Source organism: Miniopterus schreibersii (genome assembly GCF_964146895.1).
Source record: "Miniopterus schreibersii genome assembly, chromosome: 15".
NCBI lineage: Eukaryota > Metazoa > Chordata > Mammalia > Chiroptera > Miniopteridae > Miniopterus > Miniopterus schreibersii.
Window position 1 is genome coordinate 35,649,570 of NC_138115.1, and position 16,747 is coordinate 35,666,316.

The 16,747-nt window shown below is 42.8% G+C and overlaps 1 protein-coding gene across 1 annotated transcript in view; it reads left to right on the forward strand.

Moving 5' to 3' along the window:
- The window catches only part of KAT2B (lysine acetyltransferase 2B), a 73,340-nt gene that overhangs the window by 26,973 nt on the left and 29,620 nt on the right, over positions 1 to 16,747 (forward strand). Inside the window, exons 3-6 of the mRNA XM_081160207.1 lie at positions 5,409 to 5,554; positions 9,131 to 9,223; positions 10,536 to 10,717; positions 15,701 to 15,892. Of these exons, the coding sequence (XP_081016333.1) occupies positions 5,409 to 5,554; positions 9,131 to 9,223; positions 10,536 to 10,717; positions 15,701 to 15,892 (613 nt within the window). The remainder of the gene's footprint in view (positions 1 to 5,408; positions 5,555 to 9,130; positions 9,224 to 10,535; positions 10,718 to 15,700; positions 15,893 to 16,747) is intronic.

Below are 16,747 nucleotides of genomic sequence, written 5' to 3' on the forward strand. Positions count from 1 at the left end.
GATTTTGAAAGATTATTAGGGAAAAAAAGGTGAGAAATCTCATTAATATTGATTACATGCTGAAATGATATTTTGGAGATACTGTGTTAATAACATTTGTTATTAAAATTAATTTCACCTGTTGTTTAAACTTAAATGTGTATAGCTCACATTATATTTCTATTACATAGTGCTGGCCTAGAATATTCTAGTCCATTTTCTGAAATTATTTGATCTTTGGGATTGGGACAATTAAAATTATTGATAAAAATTTGACGAAGGGTCCTAGCAAAGCACTTCAGTTGGCCCAGACATTTCTCCGTATGTTAGTAGTAATAAAAATGCTGATTTTGAGCCTGCTTGTTTAAATAGCAACCTGCTTCTATGACAGAAGAAGAGGAAACACCATTGTGATCAAAACACAATGGAATGTTTGTTGTCATTTTTGAGTTCATTGTTCTGAACTGTGCCAGAACATACGGATTGTTAAATTTGACTAGTCATAAATTTTTTTGCAGTTTTTTAAATTGTTTTTCAATGCCATCAGTTTTTTCTGATATATATTTAATACATATCATAGATATATATTATACACACACACACACACATTTTTAAACATTACTGTAGTAGAAAGTGGCAGTTGTTTATTACCACAGTTACCTACCTCTGCTTACCTGCTTATCTACAGTAGAAACTTTCCAAGGAAAGTAAAGAACTAGCGTTAACAATTACACTAGAACTTGTTTCTTGAACAGTGTGAAGTATGAAGGAACTACCGGTATTATTTTCGTGGACTATTTCAGAGATTTAGAGCATGGGCAAATCATTTGACCCAATACATTTTCTTTGGCCTTACCACATCTGCGTAGACCTCTGCCACTCAGTCACCCCCTAGTTCCCATTCACACATGTACTGGGCAGATGCCAAGTGACATGGTGCTCAGCCAGCACACTGACACAGCCACCTGAGTCAGCGTATTTCTCTTGGCTGGCTGTCCTCTGTTTTCCTAATGCTGCCTTTTACGCACGGGGTTCAGAGTTGTCCAGACCTGTGAGCCTGGGACAGCAGGAGTGAAGGGAATAAACGGATATTTTTCCTGCTTGATATGTTACTTTTCCCTACCTTCCCGTGGTCATGAAGTCCTGTTGATTTTCTCTAGCACTGCCCGAATTTGGGCATGTTCTCTGTAGTCTTTGGTTGTATCTGCACCCTTGCCGGGAGTACATCCCCACTCTGGTGCACCCATCTTCCCAAGGAAGTAGTGATCTACTCTGATCACATTCTCCAGCTTAACGCCCCTGACGTTCCCATTATTCTCAGAATGAAGTTCAACTTCAGCTGAGCATGTTGGGTTGTTCGGGCCTCTTCTATCCGGCACCTGGTTGCATTTTGTCCCGTAGGCTGTTCCATGTTCTTTGAAGGTTCTTTACACTCTCTCCCACCTCTGCCACACCACCTGCAACGCCTTTCCTTCCTTTCATGCCAGGGGAGCCCCTACTCACCTTCAAGATTTTGTTATTATAGAACTCAGTAGTGAGAATAAAGACCTTTTTGGGACTCAATTGCAATGCACCTTCTTAGGTAACTATAATTATCTATACCCTTGTTGGTTTTCTATACTGGATTGAGATTAAGGACTGACTTTTGCTCTAGTTCCTAATGTATTTAGTTCCTTGGGCATAGTTGGGTTTATTCCTTCATCAATAAATATTCATTAAATTCAGTAATAGGAACAAGGTGGCGGGTTGCTTTTATTTGCAGAGGCTTTTGTAGTTAATCATCTGTTCCTGCACAGGCCAGCACAGTAGTCACTAGACATGTGTGCTGCTGAGCATGTGAAATGTAGTTAGCTTGAATGGAAATGTGTTGCAAATGTTAAATACACACAGGTTTTAAAGACGTCGTGTGACAAAAGAATGTAAAATGTTAATAATTTTTTATATTGAGTACATGTTGAAATGAATAATCTGGTATGTATTAGGTTAAATAAGATGTATTATTAAAATTAATTTCCCTGGTTTCTTTAACTCTTTTAAAGTGGCTACTAGAATATTTAAATGGACATATGTGGCTTGCATTATATTTTTACTGGACCGAACCCACCTAAAGGGCTCTTCAGCTTAAACTTCTCTTTTTCTCCAGTCCAGAATTGAGATTACAAAAGATGAAACCGCTTTTAAACTATAAGCCCTTTGCACATCATGAATTCAGAAGGTTTCGTTGAAGGAATTTGTTTTACCTCTTTTCGCCTTGACCTCAAATGGCCGTGAACCAAAAATGCATTTGAACAGCTTCCAGATCCTGCGAATGCCACGCCATTTGCTTCCTTCCCAGTGAGAGGAGCCAGGGACGCGGTAGCTGCCCGCGCAGCTGCTGCCTGTTGGCCCCGCGGGGCGTGTGAGAACTGGCGGGCCGTCCTCGAGAAGTGCAGGCCAGCGACACATGGAGCCAGAGCTTGTGAGGGTCACAGCGCACGGTGACCGTGCCCCCCGTTCCCAGCAAGGCAGCAGCTGCGCCACGATTCCTCGCAGCAGGCTTTGGCAGTTCGCTGTGGCACCCTGGGTATCGCAAGCCTGACACAGCCTTGAGGGGTGCCACGGAGCACCCTCCTGGAGAGACGTAAAGACAGCAAAGCCTCCAGGCCTCGGACTCACGCCTTCCCGCCCCCATCGCTCGCGACCAGGAGCCGCCTCGACCCAGGAGTCAAGGGTCGGCCGTGCTTTGGGTCATGATGGCGATGCTTTGTACCAGGCTCTTGAAAGACTCTTTGAAATGAAAGCAGGGTTGTTTACGTTTGATTATCAAATTCCAGGTAGAGGAAAGATTTTTTTAAAAACGTTTTATTTAGAAATAATTTCCAATTTGCAGACAAGTCCTGAGAATAATAAGGAAGAACACCCTGTATATCCTTTGACCATATTTACCTGCTGTTGTCAGATGTGGACCGGGACCAAGGCGGTTCTGCCGCACTGGTCTGGAAATAGGATTCTTACGAAGTCCTTAAGAAAGAATTTCAGGGACTCTGAGGTACAGTGGTAAGATTTATTGGAAGTAGAAAGGCTCAGGGCACAGATGTCCCTGAAGAGGCTGCCCCACTGCCTCATCCACGACCAGGTGGCTTAGCTCTGTCTCGCAGCAGGAGGAGTCCAGCCTCGGGCTGCGCCAAGCCCAGGAGGAGGCCGGGCCCAGAGATGCTGTGCATTACCCCTGCATTGGCGTCTAAAGCTTAAGGGGTCTAGCTTAGCCTCTGTCCTCTGGCCCACCTTTGACGCTCGCACCTCAGGCCTTTGTTAAACTTCGATTATCTCTCCATGGTTTGGGAAGGGGCAAGCTTTCTTTCAAACTATCCAATCTCTTTCCCACCTCTTCCAGGGCTCTGCTGGTGCCTCCCCTAGCCAATCCCTTTCCTGGGTCTTGTGGGTTTCGTGCCCTTTTCCTATCTGATTCTTTTCCCAGATTTTCCCAGGCTAGTCTATTCCCCTTGATGGTCACCGTAAGGTTCTGCTTCCTCTTCTGGCTTCCGCTCCTGCCCGTGTGCTTAGTGCGTGGACCTGCCCCTGTGCGCCACCTTGGCTTCTATTGCACGTGTGCCCAGCAAAAGAATTTCCCTCTTACTGTTTATCCCTTATCTCCCCCCCCCCCCCCCCCGCCCCCAGTAAAGTTTGCATCAATGGACATTATATCATCAGTGGGAGAGGACACCCTTTCCCCACCCTTGCCTACGGTGGAGAATCACTCTCAATAATTTAATCAATGTTTCAAAAAAATGAATGCAAGTCCCCCACTGTTTTGATCTGCATTGATTGGAATGCCCTTGGAATTGTTTGTTTTCATGTTACTGGCTAATTTTTATTTGTTCTTTTGTGCACCGCCTGCTTATGTCCTCTGCCTGCTTTTATAGGATGTTGGGGTTTTTTGTTTGGTTTTTGTTTTTTTGCCTTGAAAGAGCTTTATGTCTGTCATATTCACTGCAAGTGCTCCTGGATTTTGTTGCGGTATTTGGTTGGTTGGTTGGTTTGGTTGTATAGGAATTTTAAATATTTTAGAAAGTCACATCTATGGTTGGCAGATCTTTAAGGTCTTGCTTGCAAAGGTCTTTCTTACATAAACAGAAGATAACAGAATGTATTTTCTCCCAGCTCTTTTAGCAGGTTTGTTTTTTAATTTAAAACATCCCTCCAACTAAATGTCAAAATCATAAAAGAAAAAGGCTGAGGAACTGGTTTTCATACCATGGAGCCCCAACAAGGAATGGGGATGCCCTTCTTCCCCTGACCCCCCAGCCTTCTCAGAATAGGAGCTTCCTTCTGTTTCAGAGCAACTCTTTTAAATTCTGATTAAGAATTCATTTGGGTGAAGTGTTTTGTGGGTTAAAAAAAAAGTGAGCCACTGGTTTTAACAGTAAATCATGGCATGTTTTTCCATGAGCTAAACCCATTATATGTTAGCACCTTGGAGTGTTTCATAATGTGGAGAATCTGAAGGAAATTATGTTATATTGTAGACTGCTTACTTTCATAGCTTATCACTGGAAACAGATGAAAACGTTGCAAGGTAAAAATAGTCTGCAATAAAATTATTTCTGTAAATAACTGACATAAAAATCTCAACCTACTTGTCTTCAGAATGAGGCCTGTATCCCAAAGGCTTCAGACTGACCCCAAGGGAAATTTTGCAGTTTTCAGAAAACAGTGACCTGGCAAACGTACTACTTAAAAGCAAGTCTAATTTCAGGCCTTTATTAGGAACTGAGGGAGCCACATATTGTATAGCCAAGTGTAAACTAATAGATTTGAATATTAATTTTTGTGTTTATACACACACGTATTTTTAATCTTTCTCTGACATAAATTATGTTCTTAGAAACACTATCAGTTACTCCTTTCCTATTTGATAATGTAATAATAGTGTTGGGATTTTCAAGTTTAGATGTATCATTAGATTTACTGCAACATCTAAGGCAGACAGATCACCAACATTTCCTTCCTCCCTCTTACGTTTAAAAAATGCTCTATAAGGGGGCACACGCATGCATGTGTAGGTGTGTATACATGCACACTCACCAGCGAAGGCCCATGACCTTGGGCCCATCCCTCTGCCTTTCATTTACTTTTCTGCATTAGAAAGGAATTTAAGTTGGGTGGCCCTGGCCCCTCTAATTTTAACCCTGTTAATCTGGTTTCCTCATGGACAGTTGGAGGCCTGCTCTCTTGTTGAGGCTAAAGCTCAAGAAGGTGGCGTCTCTTAATTATAAGAGTTTTGTGAGAAGACTTAGATCTCACAGGGGTTCAGAAATACCCTCTATTTACCGTCCAACTTAATGGGTTGATATCCTGGCAGGTGCCTGAGTGAGAACCTTCCGTTTTGAAGTCAAGAATGTCTGCAGTTTCCAGCTACTCACATGTGCTCCTTTGGTCTTTGTCTTAAGCTGCCCACGTTTCCCACTTGGAGAATGTGTCAGAGGAAGAAATGAACAGACTCCTGGGGATAGTGTTGGATGTGGAGTATCTCTTTACCTGTGTCCATAAAGAAGAAGATGCCGATACCAAACAGGTTTATTTCTACCTATTCAAGGTGCGATTTTAACGGGTTAAGAGGCTTTTCTTCTTTCCCTCCTTGTTGGAATTGCCTCGTTTCTGTACACCGGGCCGTGGGTGGGAAGGCTCTCAGCTCCAGACACGTTGTGCCCTCAGGGTGTGCTGACGCGTGCACTCCTTCATGACACACGTGGCTCTGCTCGAGAGCCTTCAGACCTGTATGCAAAGTTCAGTCCCTTTGTTCGCTGATGCTGACGGATTTCTTTCCACTCGCCAATCCATCCATCCATCCGATGAATGTTTCTTGCACACCTGCTCTGTGTGTGGCAGTCGTAGGCATGAGGGATAGATCAGTGGGCAAAGCAGTTTGCCCTTGTGGAGTTTACATTTCAGTAGAAGAGGCAGACACCCAACAGGTAAATAATATATTTGCAGGCGGTGCTAAGTGCTGTGAAGAGAAACAAAGTAGGATAAGTGGAATCAGAATGGCAGGGACAGTAGTGGGTGGGGGGACACGGCAGTGAGGAAGGGCAGTTGGGAAAGGCCTCTCTGAGATGGCAGATGGGATGATAGGAGCCATCCCTGAAAGAGGCTCGGGGAAGAGCCTTCTAGGCCGCGGGAGGAACAGCTCTGCACCAAGTGAGCCTGATGAGATGTGGGAACAGCAGGGGGGCCAGCGTGTGGAGCCCTGAGCAAGGGAGGCTGGGGCAGATGGGGTCAGAGGGCGGCCTGAGGGCCTCGACTCTTAGGCTTCTAGGGGAGCAATGAAGAATTTCCAAATTAGTTTTGGCGTCCTGCCGCTGCTCTCTGTGTCTTGTTGACACCAGCCACTGATTATCACTATCATTCCCGAAAGCTGCCCCTTCATGGCTCTGCCTCAGCTCCCTTGGGTCATGTCCTTTCCTCTCCACAGATAAATGTCTCCCGAAGCTTCAGACTGCAGTCGGGACTGACAGATGTGGGAGGGAAACTGGTGGTGGGAACGGATAGAAAAACTTCAGGTTGCCCAAAATAGATTCAGAAAGAAGGCTGACAGAAGGAATAATTTAAAAAAACACACACCCGTTTTTGAAGGTACTGTTAATTATGTTGTAGTGTGTAACCTTTATAAGGATCTTTAAAAACAAAAAAACAAAAAGCAGAACACTCCACTCAGAGCTTACAGCTAGGAAAGGTTTGCCCCTTCTCATGAGCACTGAGTTTCCTCTCTTGATTTGGCTGCTAGGAATCTTGGTGAAACTTTTGTGCCCAATTCTTATGGCTCTTTTTTTTGGTCTGAATTTACTTGATACATCATTTCCCTTCTCCCTTTTTATTAACTAATGGGGTGTTTGGGGTAGATAGGGGATAGGAGTAGGAGGGGGAATTATATTTTTAAATTTTGGGGCCATGTGGGAATATTAACTAAAAAGATTAATGGAGGGGAGAAAGCGAGAAGGAGAGAGGGAGGGAGATGGGGGGAGAGAGAAAGAGAGGAAGAAAGAGAGACAGAAATAAAATATATGAATGCATAACTGAATTCCCCACAGCCATTAGCAGGCACTAGGCTACTCCAGGTGACAAGTTGTTGACACGGCTGTGAGGCCTGAGTCATCATATTGAACCCCTGGCAGGTTCATACTGTTTAGAGCTTCTTTGGAAAAAGATCCTAGTTGAAGGAAAGCGCCTGCATGACCGCAGCTATTATTTGTCTTGGAGCTAAGCTCCCTGGCAGTGCCTGCTGCCCTGTTGGAAGTGAAGGTGGTGTCAAGGTTTCCATCCTGCCAGCCTCCTCTTGATTCTGTCTGTAACCAACCAAGGAGGCCAGAAAGCCCTGCTCTGCTTGGAGGTACATTTTCTCTCTGTCTTACCTCCCTCGTCTCTTACAGTACAAATACATTTGCTTGGGGAACAAAACCCAAAATATTCAGCGTTCTTCCCCTTCCCTCCCCCCACAATCATTCTTTGGGCAAGTAAGTCCTAAATCATCCTCTCTTAGCTTTTGAAGGGCATTTCCTGGATCTCATATGTCTCAATAATTAAATTAAAATGTATTATGTATTTTAGTAGCATTAGAAAATCTTCAGTCTTAGATGTTGAAAATAAACTCAGTGAAAAGCTGCTTTCTACAGCTTAGTATATCCTAGTGCTTGTGCATGAGGCTCTGGAGCCCCACTACCTGGGTTTAAATCCAGCTCCATCACTTAATCCAATGTGACCTTGGGCAAGTAATTTTCCTTCCATTTCCTCAATATCTGTAAAATAATAATAATAGCACCTATATCAAAGGATTGTTATAACTATTAAATTATACAGTATATACGAAGAACTGCAAAGAATGCCTGGAAAAATTAAGGATGCAAATGCTTGCTGCTATTATTAAATTTTGTTTATATGCCCATTTATCCCAGCTTCATTCTTTTGTAGAAAATGAGATTCAACATCTCCCCAATCCATCAGTTTATCTCCCAATTGAAACCCCCAATGGGCCAAGTTTCTAAATGGTCTTATTTTCACTGGCCAAAAAATATGGGCAACCAGCATTATTTGTATTTAAATTTCATTATCAATTTTTATTTATCCTTAGAATCACATACGGTGACTTACTACACATTTGTTTTTGAAAGATGGGCATAATACATCTGTCAGGATCCACAAATACCCTACACTAATAATTTACGTGGCACCGCCCAGGGAGAACTGAGGCCCTTGTGGCACACATCCAGTGGGGACACATGGTGACCTTCAACCTTAGGGGATTGTTCATTTTCATTAACTCCTGGGAGAATGGTTGCCTTGTTTTGTTTCTTTTGAAAAGGCAGTAAGTGGAGAAAGGAGGGAAAAAGTAACTTAAATAAATGCAGGGCTATGTATCATGACCAGCCCATATGTAAAGATTACACAGGATTCAAGCAAAGGTGGAAGGTAAAGAATTTCAATATTAAATTTATTTTCAAATTAGGTTTTGATTAGTTGCTCTGTTCCCTTTTCTCTCTACTATTTGCTCTTTGAGGGCTTGAAATTCCAGTGGCAGGGATTAAGAGCAGTGTTTTGTTTTGTGGGTATTGAGATGCCAGAACACTTGGCCTGCATTCTGTGGATGGAGAGGAAATGAAAAAAGACCGCAACAGTGCAAATTGCCAGTTGAGAGCCCTGCAGAATTCCTTCCCAGAGAGCCTGGGCCCCATAGATTATGCCTATGACATACAGCTGCTGCAGACAACCCCACCCCACCCCCACCTCATTTGTGCAAAATGGGCTTCTGCCTTTCAGGGGCTTAGGCAAGACCCTCCAGGGTGTCAGCCCACCTGCAGTGTTCTCGATGGGCATGTGCAAAGTTTGCACGGTGTACACAGGCTTCTGGGTCAGTGGAAAGCCGGAAACAGAATGGGGAGAGGGGAAACGAGTGGACAGAGGTGTCTGGTGGCCACTGCTGGGTGCTCTAGTCTGCCCAGAACGTGAAAGGCATCCAGTTCCTGATTGCTCTGGTCATTGGTGTGAAGGCAAGCTTGGGTTACCTGGTAGTTACCCATTTTATTGATTTAAGGATTTATTTACGTGTGTGTGTGCGTGCGTGCGTGTGTGTGTGTGAGGGGGGCACTTTGATTGATTCTGTAAAATGATTTCTTTGCAGCTCTTGAGAAAGTCCATTTTACAGAGAGGGAAACCTGTGGTTGAAGGCTCTTTGGAGAAGAAACCCCCATTTGAAAAACCTAGTATTGAACAGGTAAAAAGAAAAAAGCATCCCTTTCTTTCTGTTGAACAGACCTTTCACCTTCCTTTCGTGTCTTTTTTCTGTCCTTGGTACCTGGCTTAGAGATGTTCACCAGTTCCGTAGAAACTATCTTGGACCCTTTAGCTCAGAAGCGAATGCTTAATTTAATAAACGATCTAGTTTTTGTCTTTTAGGGTTGCTGTGTACTCAGAATTCACTGTGTGCTTGGGGAAGAAAAAAATCAAGTAGAACATGTTGTTCATAAAAACACATGAAATGTGCTTTTTCTTGCTGTTGATGTTTAAAAATTAAGTCTTTGTCCTTTTGTTTGGCACTGTCTGAAAAAGCCTATTGAAGTAAGGGGTTCAGTAGCAATGTGGAAAACATTGTAAGCCCAGCAAAAAAACGCAAAAAAGAGATGAGATTTTTATGTCCAGATATTGACTTCCTGCTACATTATGATTCCTGGAAGGAAGTCGATTTACTTGGGGAATCTGTTGACATGTATAGACCTTTTGTGTTAGGTGTTGTCAGTATCTTTCATCAGCATCCCTTTTTTGGCCTGTCATTGTTCGGCTGACTAAATCTCATCCTGTTGACTGAATTTCTTGATGATGATTACAGAAGATGCGATATCGGAGTCCTTACCAATAAATGAATTTTTATCAACAGTTTTCAGTAGAAGGAATGTTGTCTCCAAACTCTATTCAGTAAGAATTCTTTTATTTGAAATTAGATTAGATGGAAGTGTTGTGCAGGAAGATTAAATTAATCCACAGATTATTTTAGAAGCTCATAACTTTGAATAAGATTTTTTGGCAGAGGGGTAAGCTTGCTGAAACTGAGAGTGATGGTAAGAGTTTAAATTCTAGTGGAGTTTAAGATCCATGGAAGGTGTCCTAGTATAATAAGATTTTGCTAATGTAAAAACATAATATCTATCCAAGATCATCACATATTATATGTGAGCGACTGTGTTGATAGTACAGCAAGAATTATTCTGCAAAATAGTCCTATTTTATTGTTGAAGGGTTTTTGACCTTTTCAGTCTGTGATTTTGATTTTCTCTTTAACCTGTCAGGGTTGCAGCAGGCATAGAATTGCAACTCACAGCCTCTCTGCCTTGTCACTTTTCATTCTCTGTGATCTGCAGCGCGATTCCCTCTGGGCATTCCTGTTTTCTAATAGGGAAAAGGAAGAGATTTTTGTGACTAGAGAAATGTGTTCTTTTGTTAAGGTACCACCCATGGTGCTGACTCTGTGGGTGTTCAGAATTAGTGTGATTGCATAGCTACATGAATAAATTGCCTGCCTTCCTTTTAAGGGCGTGAATAACTTTGTACAGTACAAATTCAGTCACCTGCCATCCAAAGAAAGGCAGACAATAGTGGAATTGGCAAAAATGTTCCTGAACCGCATCAACTATTGGCATCTGGAGGCACCATCTCAACGAAGACTGCGATCTCCCAATGATGATATTTCTGGATACAAAGAGAACTACACAAGGTAATCAGGTGGCCAGTTCTTTTCCTTTGGGCCCCATAGAGCGCACTGCAGACATAAAATTGCTACTTGTCTCCGCAAGCAGGGGTTGTCCAGTTATCATGGTGACTTCATCAATTCAGAGAGAATGTCTCTATAATTTAACTCTCCAGACTCCTAGTTTCATTCATATCATGATGTTTTGGGGAGTGAGGTATACAAATCATCTAGATCTGTACTATCCAATATGATAGTTGCTAGCCACATGTGATTGAACATTTGAAACATGTGGCTAGTATTAATTGAGATCTCTAAGATTGTACGAAAAAAGATAGTAAAATATTTCATTAATAGTTTTTTATATTGATTACGTCTTAAAATGATAATATTTTAGGTATATTGGGTTAAATAAAATATGTTAATTTTACCTGTTTCTTTTTACTCTCTTGATGTGACTACTGGAAAAATTTAAATTGCGTATGTGGCTTGCATTGTATTTCTATTGAACATCGCTGATCTAGATAGCTCTACTGTAGCTCTGTAATTATTGTACAAGGATCTGATTAAAAAAGCAATGACCTTGAATATAATAGAGTTAAAAAGTTTTTTTAAAGAAGGGAAGATCGCCCTAGTCCAGGCACCAGGGCAGAACTAATATCATTATATATATTGTCTTCCAGTCTTTGCTTCTTTAAGTAAATATTTTACATTAGTTAGAATTAAAGAAAATACAGAATTTGCATCCTTTCTGTATTCACACTTAACATCGTATCACACATTTTACTGGTTACGTTACAGTCCATTGAGTTGATGTACCGTAATTTCCCTATTTCCCTGTTGGTGGGCATCAAACTCCACAAATATTCGTGGAGTGCAAGTTTTTTTCCTAAAGTAGGAGTTTATTTTTATTGCTTATGAACTACAATATAATAAAGTTGCCTTAAAAAAGTCTTAAATGTGGGCAATTCAAAATAGAATAACCTACATTTGTTTCATTAAAGTAAGAAAGTGACTTAGATTATCCACTCTATTCACCTTTCTATACCCTTCCCTATAGATTTTGTAGGTACAGCAAGCTTGCTTCATGGGGTATTATGTGTTTCTGATTTAAAGAACAGAGTGTTTTTGGTAGCCTTGTCCCCAGGTTATTTTCTGCAATAGATGACATGTTGGAATGGGTATGGTTTAAGATAAGCTTCCCTTCCTGATCACTGGCCTGATTTCAAGAGAAATACCTATTTTCCCTCTCCTCCCCCCTTTTACAGTATATACAGGTTGTGTTATATTTTGTCTTAATTATATTGACTTTTAAAGGGATTACAGATTTCATCAAAATCAATTTTTAAATCATATCTTCATTACTACACCTCCATTTCAGAATTTTACATTAATGATAACTCCTAAATTGTTGTAATCATTGTTTAAAATAAGAGTTGAGATAATACATCTCTCAAAAATACGTATCTTTTAACCCCATCTGTGGATGATTAACAATGCTGAATGTTTGTCAGTGCTGAACCCTTGAAAGTATTTGCCACTTTTAACAGAGGAAAAATTGTTTCATCAAGGAGAATTAACTGTGAAATAGCGTGGGAGATGTTACAGTGTTTTAGAAAGTAGAATAAAAATACTATGAGCACTTAGGACTTACCAAGAAATGGGTGGAACTTGGAAATACTTACGGAATAGTAAAGGCAGAAATCAAACTTGGAATGAGTGATGGGTTTGAATCATCGCTTCATTCCTTCCTGGCTCTGTGTGCTCTAGACCGGGCACCGGAGCCTCCCTGACCTTCAGTTTCTTCCTCCGTCCAAGTCTCCTACGTGCTGTGAGTGTTCCATGAGGTGGTTTGCGCTGGGAGGATCCTAGTCATCAGTTTCCTCCCACACATATTGTTGTCTAAAACTCAGTCACTGCGAACAGGGGACACTTAAGCGAGAGCATGTACAGTAGAATGAGAATGCACTTATTTGAGTATTACTTTAGAAACTAAGGTAGCAAGGAGACAGGCAGCCGCGGAGCCCTCTTCAGCTCCGCATCCTGAGGCAACAGCCGAAGGCGGAGGAGTGGAGTCTGACAGTGATGAAGAGAAACCACGGAGAGACGGAAATGAATATGCCCTGCTGAGCTCTGAAACCTGCTGATTTCTAGGTGGAATGTAGACCAAGAACCTCTGTTAATAATAAATAAAGGAAATGAAGGTAGACAACAGCTCCCCGGCTTTCCCCACCATCACACCATGTTGACGAAGGAAGGGAAGTAGAAACAACTTGTGAAACATTATGAGAATAATAGTTTCAGGGTAAAACCTCGCTGTCATGACTACTGGGGAATGTAAAAAAAACACACACCAGGGTGATAGGGTGTCTCACTGATACCAGTCTTCTTAAAAATGGCTAATATTACAGGCTGCAGGCACCGCTAGACTTTATCTTGATGTGTAAGTGAGCCTTAGGACCTGTAGTGCTGGCTCAGCATTTAATTTACAGGAATTGTAGCGATTAGAACAAAGGGGCTGAAAACTTCTGGAGCTCACATCAGCTTGAAAATGGGCTAAAATGGCATTCTCTGTGGAAAACACTGGACTTGGAAAGTGATTATGTTCATTACAGAGCTAACCCTTGAAGTTGTATCCAATAGAAAATTAAATGTGGATGGAATAGTAGAACTGCTTAAATTACTTACACTCTCTGTTCTGAATAAAGGAAGGATATATGATATATTGAAAATATTTGGCATTAATGTTAAGATACACTTAATATAGGTACATATCAAACATACATTATACGTATTCCCCAGAAATCACTGTGGTTTATAGAAAGAAAATCTGGACAATATTTTTGAAATTCTCTGAACTTCATGATGGCGCACTAATATAATTCCATGAAGAAATAACTTGAAAATCAAGTGTCAGAAGGGTATGACAAACAAAAGGAATCTGTCCAACAGAACCTGCTAAAGGAAAGTGGCAAATAATGTGTCTTCATTTCTGAGTCGTGCAGAGGTTTTGAAAGTTAACGTCACCTCTATATCGGGGAGATGTTTTGTAAGAGTACAGGGAAAGTTAGATATAACTAAGCTGACATTGATGAAGCAGTTCTATGTAATCATTTTTCTGTTTGCCAGCCACCAGGCTTACTGAGAATTCACAATTGGGCATGTAAGTCAAGGACAGTATTTATCAGGAAGCATGGAAAGAACAGTGGACTAGGGGCTAGGAGCCCTAGCTTCTTGTCTTAGTTTGGGTGAACTAAGAGAGAGCACTTAGATCCTGAAAAACCTTAGGACTTTCAGTCCAGCATGTAAGGAAGATGACATGGTTTTCTGCCCTCAAGCTCTCCAATTCTATTCATGGTTTTTGTTTTTTAATATATCTTTATTGATTTCAGAGAGAGGAAGGGAGAGGGGGAGAGAGGGAGATAGAAACATCAATAATGAGAGTTGTCACTGATCGGCTGCCTCCTGCTCGCCCCCTACTGGGGATGGAGCCCGCAACCTGGGCATGTGCCCTGACCGGGAATTGAACCCCGATCGCCTGGATCCTAGGTCGATGCTCAACTGCTGAGCCACGCCAGCCTGGCCTATTCACGTTTTAAAGAAAGCAAGGTGATTGCCAGTCATCATGATGCTGTAAAAAAATCTGAGTTATTTGAATAATCAGTAAATGGCGCACACATGCCATCTCTATTAGGTGTGCAGAAATGACAAACTAGCCTTTCACTACTTTTTGGAACACCGGAAACCAGTCATTTAGGCAAAATCTTTTTCTACAGTGAAGTTACTGCAACATACCACAGTTTTGTGACAGACTACCTAGGACAAAGGAAAAAAGCCAATGAGCAGGAGTAAATTAATACTACTCCACTCTTTATTAAGAGGCTGAGCATTCCTGGGGAGCTTCCTGTACCTGCTCGGGCCCGTTAGAGCCCTTCCCCGCACTTTAAAGGAGATCTGGAAGACACACCAGGTGGCTAGGCTTTAATTTTTGGAAAGCAGGCCTGACCTGGAAGAGAGTGCTTAGATCTGCTCCCAGGGATCTGTGCAGTGAAGCTTCTGGCCCTCCCTGGCCTGGTGCTGCTCACCCTCTGTGACCCCACTGTGCGCTCATGTTGCTGGGTCCTGGCTCCAGGAGACCAAAAAAATAAAAGGAGGGTTGATTTTAAATAGTTGCCTGTGCTGAATGAGCTTCCCACATTGTCTGCCCTACCCAGCCCGTGAGCCCCAGAACTGTGGTCAGATCTCGAGAACGCCCTGGTTTCCCTCCGGGCCCCGGCACTCCTCCAGTCTCCTGCAGTGCTCGAACGTGATTTTGACTTTGAGCCTGAGTCACTGAGAACGTACCGAAACAACAGATGGTGGTAGCTTATTACTTCCTGCATTTTGACTGCGTTTTGAACAGTCTTGAAGATCTTTATCTTCCCACCCCAGCTTCAGGGCTATGTTGAGTGCTGTGTAGGCATTTTAAAGAAACTTTTGAATTTTACTCAGAGGACTTGATGGTGGAATTGTGATTCTTTCACAGAAACTTCCCTTATAATTTCTTCTTTTGTTTAAACTACTATTTATGTGCCAGAAACTCTAGTTGCACTATTCACTTTCCATACAGTAGCTCATATAATGCTCGTAACAACCCAGTCAGGTGGGTATTATTGATGTCCCTGTTTTGCAGGTGAAGAAATGGAGACTTAAGAGCATAATTACATTTCCAAAGTCCTGCACCCAGTTAAGTGACAAAGCTGGGATTTGATCCCGGGCTGTCTGACTGCAGGATTCAGTGCATGATACTGCAGAGGGGAACGATTTTCGTAGAATTGGACCCAAGTGGTTGTAGGAGGGTGAGCTCATCTAATTCACAAGTGTCACTAGCAGGTAGTGATCCTATTGCTTGTCACCGCAGCCTCAGTTTCTTCTGCTGTGGTTCATGGTACGAGAGTGACCATAATTGGGTATTTCAGCTGATCTAGGGGTTTAAGAGACACTGACGGTGCTTGTCTCCTCTTGTCGCAGGTGGCTGTGTTACTGCAACGTACCACAGTTCTGCGACAGTCTACCTCGGTATGAAACCACCCAGGTGTTCGGGAGAACACTGCTTCGCTCAGTCTTCACCGTCATGAGACGACAGCTCCTGGAACAAGCAAGGCAGGAAAAAGACAAACTGCCACTTGAGAAACGAACCCTAATCCTTACCCATTTCCCAAAGTAAGGGGCGCTCTTGCAAACCTTTGTTTCAACCGGGCACTTGGCATTAATAAATACGTGCATCAGTGACAAGGTCAGGAAAGCTGGGAAAAGCATCCAGGGAGGAGGGACGAAGGGACTCCTCAGCCCCCTCTGCACATCCTCTTGGGGAGTGCACAGCCCACCTGTTGTTGGCTTGAATTTGTGTTGACTGTGGTGTAGCTCCCTTAGCCCCACCTCATCCCATCTGGGTGACATTGTCTCTGAGCTTCAGAAAATGGGGCGGTGCTGGTGCTTCGTTTTGTGCAGTCAGCTGCCAGGAAGCTAGAGGGGGGTGGGGAGAGTGTGCAGAAGAGTTTCCATCTACTCGGAACTCAAGGGGCTGTTTTTTTTTCAGCCGAGCTCGCCAGCCCTTTCTCAGACTGGTGAGAGGCTCCTGCGTCAGCTGCTGCGGGCCTGCCCCTCACTCTTTGTAAACTAGACCCCAAATGCGGAGCAGGGCAGGAGGAGAGGGGCCTCCTTCACAGGGACCTTGGTGCCCCCACACTCCGTTTCTTGTAGGATATACGTACTCTTGTGCGCCTTGCTGCCTACACCTGCCAGCGCTCCAACATGTAATCATTTAAATATTTTTTCCAATGAAGGCAGTGTGCCAAAGGGAATAGGGAGTTTCAGTGTCGCACCGTTGGCCTCGGAAATGCATTTTCCAATCTGAAAACCAGATATTTAAGCCGCGAGACTGGCTGCTGGTGAGGGGCCGGGTGTGCAGTGGATGACTTGTCATGGAGCACTGACAGCAGGACATGGACGAGGCGCTTCATTTCCTGGGTGTCATTCTGCCTGGAGCAGCGCTTGGCGGGGCAGACGTTGTAATTT